Consider the following 8,249-nt stretch of genomic DNA (forward strand, 5'->3'; position numbering starts at 1 on the left):
CTCGTGAAAGATTTTTCACACTACCATAGTACGTACGTAGTTTAATTTATTATATATAGCAAGTTAATATTATAATATTAATCAGGTTACTTTAAAGTAATTTGATTTTGTAAACTTTTATGCCGTTAAATTTAAATGTATTAACTATATACACTACCAATGTAATTAACTACACCCTCCGTCCCATTTTACTCGTCCCAAATTTCTTAATTTGATTTCTCATTTTACTTGTCATTTTTCGTTAATCAAGACAAGATAATTTTCTTTTTTTCTTTTTTACCCTTAATATTAATTTTTTTTTCTCCAAACTAAAAATGTAAACATTATTAAATAGGGGTACTATGGTAAAGTAGTCATGTTATTAATTATTTTTTTTAATCAATGTATAATATCAAATTAAAATGAGTAAAATAAGATGGAGAGAGTAATATACACTACCAATATAAAGATGAATGGTTTTGTACTATCAATTGGTCTAACGTGTGTCGTGTGATAGTCTTGCCATCTTTATCAAAAAATCAATATGTTAATCAAGAAATTTGTTAATATTTATTTGAAAAAGTAATCTGATTATGCAAATATTATTTGTAACAGTACATAAAACTTTTAACTCATAATTTAAATATATATTTATATATATGTTATATAAAATTACTTGGGGTTTTGGTAAAGATAACTTACTGGTGAAAACGACATTATTGATAGCTCCAGCTGTAGACTTCCACTAAGAAGATCTTGATAATATAAAAATTACTGAAGATATTTATAGTAGTTTTACGATTCGAGTAATTCGGGATAAAACTGCCTATTCTTTAATTACATCATTACATCCAAAAGTAGAAAAACCATTTTTAATTTGAGATAAACAGTCCTTTCTAATAGTAAATGTTACAGCTTTGATTCATGATTGTTGCAATCTTTTCTTTCACTGAAGGAGGAGAGAGGATTACCCTTCGATTAAACGATAGTTGGATGCATAAAGCTCTCGTTATATGTGGAGTTCGAATAAGAGTTAAATCACAACTTCACAAGGATTATCCATTTTTTATTTTCACGACTTGAAGCTATATTTCATATGTTGGAATTGCTAGAGTATCATGCGGAAACTAATAATTACAAATCTTGAATGATGATTAATCATAAATAAAGAAAAAAATATTTAAAAGCTTTATTATATGATATGAATTTGAACAATTGATGTACATATGATAACATTAATACAAAAATATTGTAAAGCTATTGTCAGAACAAAATCCCCATAAACAAAACTCTCTATACAACTATATTGTGAATGTTACTGTGTAAGCGATTTTTTATTTTATTTATGAAAGTCCAAAACTTTTTTTTTCAAAATGAAATATAACACCATATAATTCAAATAAAGTAGAAAAATTTGAATAAACCCTAACACCATATTGATAGCTCAAGGCCCACGTTTCACTTTTTTAACATGGTATCAAAATCAAACCTTTTTGATTTTGATTTCATCAAATGTTAGGTCCTTATGTTATCTTGTTCATGTTTCAATTACCAGGCCTGGTCGTGCAGTGTTGGGAGGGCATGTTAGTAGTCTCATATTGATGGTGGGATGATAATTACACTTTTGGCACTCCAAACTTCAACCAAGTTTCATTTTCTAATTAACAATAATATGAGAGAATTTTGTATTTCGAATTTTGTAGTTTTATACTAATAAAGACATATCACATACACAAACAGATAGTCAAACTTGATTATCACAGTTGGTAAATAAGAACTTTAACTTTGAATATGTATAACTTGACATTGCAACTCGTCTCTACTGTATCAACATATTGAACACTTCAACTTATAAAATGATCATTTAGATATTTTTTAAATTTATGTGTCATGTCAGTATCGAATGTCCATGGCTCCATGCGGAGACTTGGTGAAAATGAGTTGGAGTGTTTAATTATTAGTTGAGAGCAATTGAATTGTCTAGATTTGCACTCTTAAAATGAAATGCTTAATTAACACCAAAGTCAAATTAAGTATCTCTTTAAGTATTATGCCATACTCAATATATGTATAATGTATCAAAAATACGTTTTGAATATATAATTTTAAGTATATTATGTAAGATGTTGAAATTAGAAGTTACTCCCTAACTATAAAATTCTGTTTAAACAAATTAAAAAGGGAAATAAGAGACATAAATTTAACATGAGGGGAGTAGTTACAAATAAGTTATATGCAAACACTTGTAAAATATTCAAGTGAGACACCTAATATGCCTACTTTTGAGTACATGAATACAATGATTCTCACATCATATGGGACAATGTCGTATCAACGTCTCTTATTCTATGACAATATTCTTCCCCTTAGCACTATGAAAACATTACTGTAACACATCTTTTTTAGAGAAGTAACTTATAAAAGGTCACTGTTCTAATTAACACTACTTGTGTGCGCAGTTTTATTTTCCTTCCAACCCATATATCTTCTATCCAGCACAACATTTCTGGCTTACACCCATATTTTCTTGCAGATCATTCCCAACTGGTGACCACTTCTCACCATTTTTTTGGCTGCTCAAGGCTTATTCCCTCTCTTCCATAAATGGCTTCTGTAATCCAATGGAATCTTACACTCAACTCGAATCATCACTATCTAGTACAATCACCTGACACATACTTCAATGTCCAGTTCTGGGGCGAACAGTACTAACAACAGTGGTGGAGCTAGTAATTCCACTGGGCGACACCCGGTGTACAAAGGAATAAGGAAAAGGAAGAGTAGTGGCAAATGGGTGTCCGAAATTCGGGAGCCACGGTCCCCGAACCGTATTTGGCTCGGGACATTCCCAACTCCCGAAATGGCGGCCGTCGCATATGACGTGGCCGCCCTGGCACTCAAAGGGCGGGGCGCCGAGCTCAACTTCCCAAACTCAGCGTCCTCGTTGCCTGTCCCGGCTACTAACTCGTCCCGGGACATCCAGGCGGCTGCGGCCTGTGCAGCCGCAGCACTTGGGGCGGCTGGGGACGCCCTAGTGGGCGCCCGTAGTAGACCGGTTTCAAGAGAGGCTGGAAATATGGCTGGGAATAATGATAATAATAATCATAGTAATGAGGGCTTTATGGATGAAGATTTGATATTTGATATGCCTAATGTTATTATGAATATGGCTGAAGGGATGTTACTTAGTCCACCACGTCTCAACCTTCCTGCAGATGATGACAATGCTGCTGGTGCAGACCAAAATCTCTGGAATTATCCCTAATTCCATCTCAACAAATAAAGCTAAAAATCTTACTTTCAAGTTTTATACATTATATACAAATATGTACTAGTATATCTATATCTTACTGATCTCAACATTCTGTAGGAACCTTGAAGCAACGGTAAAGTTATCTCCTTATAACCTATATGTTACGGGTTTGCGCTGACAGAAAACACTAGTGCTTGCATTAGGGTTCAATGTTGGCACTTCCTTGGACCTTGCTAATGCAGGATGCATTGTGCACCAGTGTTTTTTGTTTATATATATATATATATATATATACTAGTTATAATTAATTATTTAAATAAAATGGAAATTAGTGACTAAATTAATAACCTCAGCTTTGAAGGCTCCTGCAGGAAAAAGAATGTTGGGATGGATTTGTATCTGCATGTTCTTGATTTCTAGTACTGTTTGTAAATGGTGTTTTTGCTGTTTTAATTTAAGCTTTGCCACTCTAATGTTAGTGCTTGTTATATATGTCTTACTTCTCTTTTTACTTATTTTGTTTCTAATAGATGTCACATTATTTAGTTATAAATAGTATAAATTTGAACTTCTTATTTTATCTCATAAATATTTATGACTTGTTTTCATATATTACAAGTTTCGAAAGTCTTTTTCTTTTTTAAATTTTGTGTCCAATCAAATACTATTATATAAATTGGGACAAAGAAAATAAACAATAAACCTTGAGAATTACACTAAAATTCTTGAACCTTTGATTCCACAATAAACAGTTCCAAAGAAAGTATAACCTCGTCATTCAAAAGAGTAAATTATTGCTAGTATTATATAGTTGTACAAAACCTAAATTAGCTCAAAGAAGAAGTTTACTATATGGAGTTGTTTTTTGATTTTTTCTTCTAGGTGGTTCTTATTGTTTGTACGTATTCAATGTCTAATTATTACTACACTCTATGGTAAGGGCGGCTCTAGCCCTTTCGGAAAAAAGTGATCGCCTTTGGCCTTTAAATTTGAGCGGTCTTATTTCTTTTTAGTAATGATAAATTATATATTTAAAAATAATATATTAAATATTATTTATAAAAAAATAAACCTTTTATATAAAAGAAAATTAAAAAGAATTTGATATATCTAATTCAGAATACTATGTCTCATGAAATTAATGTATTGACTATATTTAATAAAAAAGAGAATTATTACAGGAAATTAATTATATAATTTTAAAAATGAACTTTATAAAGACAACTAATTTTTCAATAAAAATTTAAGATCTTCATTTGATTTTGACTTTACGCTATGAATTTGATTGAATCGCACTTGCTTTATGGAATGTAAGACACAATTTGATGCACTAAACTTCAGCCATATATAGAGTTACTTTAAAAAAGAAAGACGGTTATCAACTATCAAGGTTTTATTGGAGTTGCAAAGTGAGGTAGCTAACAGTTAGCACATGATTTTTTTTCTTTCTAAAAGTGGTTTGAAACATGAACTAATGAGGTATCAAATCAAAAAGAATTAGCAGCAAAGCAAAGATTCTTGACGTTAGGTAGAACAAGATATGATGAAATTGGAAAAAAACTTAGTCAATTAGAATCATTTAAACGTTGACCTAACTAATGTTTTGTCCAACCAACCATGCTATATAATCCACCATATATTTTTTTATTCAATTACTCAGAAAATATTTTGATTCCTATTATATTCACAAAAAGTGATAAAGGGGCTTCACCTGACCTTAATACGACACGAGCTACAAAAAAGTGGTGATACTATCACCTAAGACCAGAAAGAGAGAGAAACTTACAAGTCCTTTCAGTAACAATTATGTATAAGGACTTTTTTCTTTCTTTCAAATTATCACCTTATGGTGGTGTAACTTTTTATAACAATAAATTAGAAATTATAAAGTTGAAGGGAGCATAATCTTCGCAAAAATGAAGCACACAATAACTATACAAGTTTTACACAAATACACAGCTCCAACATGATAGGCAAAAATAAAAGTTTAGCATTACAACTAGATCATTTTTATACAAGCTAATTCTTCCTTTGTTTATGTCAAAGGTCTGATGGTCATCAATAAAAAGATGAAATCTTGAGATTGTGCAAAAATATTCATAATCATAGTCTAAAATACTACATTTTGCTAAAATATCTGAAACTTAATTGGCTTCCCTATATGAAACAGTGCTTAATATTGCAAAGTCCAACTTATATAGAAATTGCTTTTATTCAAAATTCGTTTTTAATGCCTTTCGCATTCCCAGGAAGTTGATTGTATGAATTAACAAGTTTTGTTAGTAGGGTTTAGCTCTTACATAAACTATAAAGAATGTTTATAATATTATTAACTTACTTCCGGCCAGGATAGCTATATATATAGTGCTCATAATACGTGGAACTGGCTTACGTGGGCTGTCTTGTGTCCAATCTTTTAAAACTATGTAATGTCTTATGATATTAAAATTACATTGTTATAATTATAAGAATTCTTCAAACTAACAGTGTCTATAACTATAAGTTAAATGTCCCTATTGTAAAATGCTGGTTAAAAGGAATTCTTCTTTAAAAAAACAAAAAAATACTGAAAATTGCGTCAAATATCTGTTTCATCAAATGATCAACTTCAGAAAGACTTAGATTTATAAGAGTTTTGTCATATAATTACTAAAATAATAGCTATTATCTCAAAAAGATCATATTTTTATTTAAAAAAATTAGACTCGAGGTTATAATAATATAATTTTTCATCGAAAGGGATTAGGTTGGAACCTTTTCACTCACGTGGCTCCGCCCTTCCCTTAACCAAAGTGTCTTGTAAAAATTAATTAGGAATACTTAGGATTCTATACATATAGTAATTATGAATATTTGGGATGAAGCATAAGTAAAAATTAAAATCAACAGGAATGTTCCAGTAGCACTGTTACATTGAGCAAATACGATTACGTACGAATTCTTTATGGTTTTTGCAAGTTCTTAAACCTTAATTAATTAATGTAACTCCTTAAAAAAAAGGTAAAATAGAATCAAAAGAATTAAGCACCCAAACACTGGCAAAAAACATGTCCTACATGGTTAACAAAATTGCTGAAAATCTAATTTTTTGGGGCAGGATTATGAGACTGGCTGAAGGCCGGTTTAAGTTGAGTAGGATTAAAATAGAGTGTAAAATTAGTGAGGAATTGCATGTGGAACACGTCAAAAATTTTCATGTTCAGAAGATGCATGCCGCAAAAATAAGGATGTTGATATGGATGTGTGGACACTAGGTATTATAGAATTAGGAATGAGGTTATTTCGAGATAATATGGAAGTGCCTCCGTAGTGGACAGGATGAGGGAAGCGAAATTGAGACCGTTTGGACATGTGATGAGGTGAGGTTCAGACGCCCCAGTGAGGAGGTGCGAGACGTTGGTTATAGTAGGTATGAAGAGGGTCGAGGTAGTTCGAAAAGGTATTGGGGTGAGGAGATTATAAAGGACATGGCGCATACAGTGTCGGAGCCACCTTTGCTCCAGGGGGTTCGTCTGAGCCCCCCTTCGACGAAAAACTATACTGTTTTTATATTATTTTTACATGGTTAAAAATATTTTTATGCATATATAGTAGATGCATGTTGAAAATCCTAGCTCCGCCACTGAGTGCATATTCAGGTTATCGAGGACATGACCTTAGATAGGGTGACGTGGAAAACGTACATTCGGCTAGATGGTTAGTCGGGTAGAAGTGTTGTCATGCACCGTATGGTAGCTCAGGGTTTAGCCATAAATATCTATCATTATTGTTGTTTATTGTGTTTCGATTATTACACTATTTTGTAGCTGATTAATTATTATCTTTTGTGGCTAATAATTGTCATATTTTTTTCACTGTTTTACGCTTCCTTGCACCTGAATTTGCTATTCTTGAGTTGGAGGTCTTTCAAAAACTACCTCTCTACTTTTTTGAGATAGTGATAAGTTCTGCATACACGTTACCCTTCACAAACCTAGCTAACTGGTAAAATTTTAATGAATATGTTTTTGTTGTTGAGAGGATATATATATGAGACTGGTATTTAACGTGTCCAATTATTGTTACTGTGTCAAAGAGGGTAGACAGCTTTACTATGCAAAATTATATTGTTTCCCACCTGTGTGTCCCTTCAATCGTTGACGTGGATAACTAATTCAGTCGCCACTATTGAACCGCGTAAGGAAAAGATTGGATCATAAGAGTCGATTGTATATTATTTATTTATTTATTTAATTTCATCCGCCTAGATTTTAATTCCGAGATGGGTGGTTGGTTGGGGGAGGGGGGTTGTCTTGACCCCATATATTTACTAAATTCAATATTATAATGGAGGGGGACATAAGCCAAAAGCCTCAACGGTACGCAGCCAAAGGGCCGTTACAAGATAAGACTAGGTACTAATAATGACCTAGTTCTATGTTAAGCAAAAATAATTTGAGAAGAGCCACTCTCCAAACACCACTGTGACTCTTCCATGAGAATTCAAGGTGGCTTAAAGAATCGGGTTAATTGTAGGCAGTTTTATTTTATATTTTTATCAAATGTTATTTTTACGATTTAAACTTGTTACCTTTAATCACATCTCACTTTATAACAATTTACTAAATCACTTTACAATAAGTTACTAAATAATATGGGTGACTCAAGGATATGATTAGTAAAACATTTGCTTTAGCTATTAAAAATTTTGAGGCCTCAGAATTTTTAATAGTAAATTTTATGATTACAACTCCATTTGAAATAATAATGAAGATTGTGAAATATGTTTAAAAAATTATCTAAAAAGAAGAAAAGAAAAAACTATCTAATTTTTATCAAAAATATTTAAAACTTTGAATTAAACAACTTGAATTTCATATTAATAAAGAAAGTTTTAACAACAACATCTAAATTAATGTATTGCGAACAAATAACTAATATCTAATCATTACTTTTATTAAAATCATATTAATATGTGAAATTAGAGATTATGCGTCTTTAAAAAAAATGTACAAGAACAAAAAAAATAACTCTAAAT

The 8,249-nt window shown here is 31.3% G+C and overlaps 1 protein-coding gene across 1 annotated transcript; it reads left to right on the forward strand.

Moving 5' to 3' along the window:
* The first annotated feature begins 2,490 nt into the window (after nucleotides 1-2,490).
* Nucleotides 2,491-3,540, forward strand: LOC107844601 (ethylene-responsive transcription factor ERF024). The gene has a single exon (XM_016688978.2). It carries the CDS (start codon nucleotides 2,663-2,665, stop codon nucleotides 3,242-3,244), a length of 582 nt encoding a protein of 193 aa, XP_016544464.2. The 5' UTR covers nucleotides 2,491-2,662; the 3' UTR covers nucleotides 3,245-3,540.
* The last annotated feature ends 4,709 nt before the right edge of the window (nucleotides 3,541-8,249 follow it).

This window comes from Capsicum annuum, chromosome 10 (assembly GCF_002878395.1).
Source record: "Capsicum annuum cultivar UCD-10X-F1 chromosome 10, UCD10Xv1.1, whole genome shotgun sequence".
NCBI classification, from domain to species: Eukaryota; Viridiplantae; Streptophyta; class Magnoliopsida; order Solanales; family Solanaceae; genus Capsicum; species Capsicum annuum.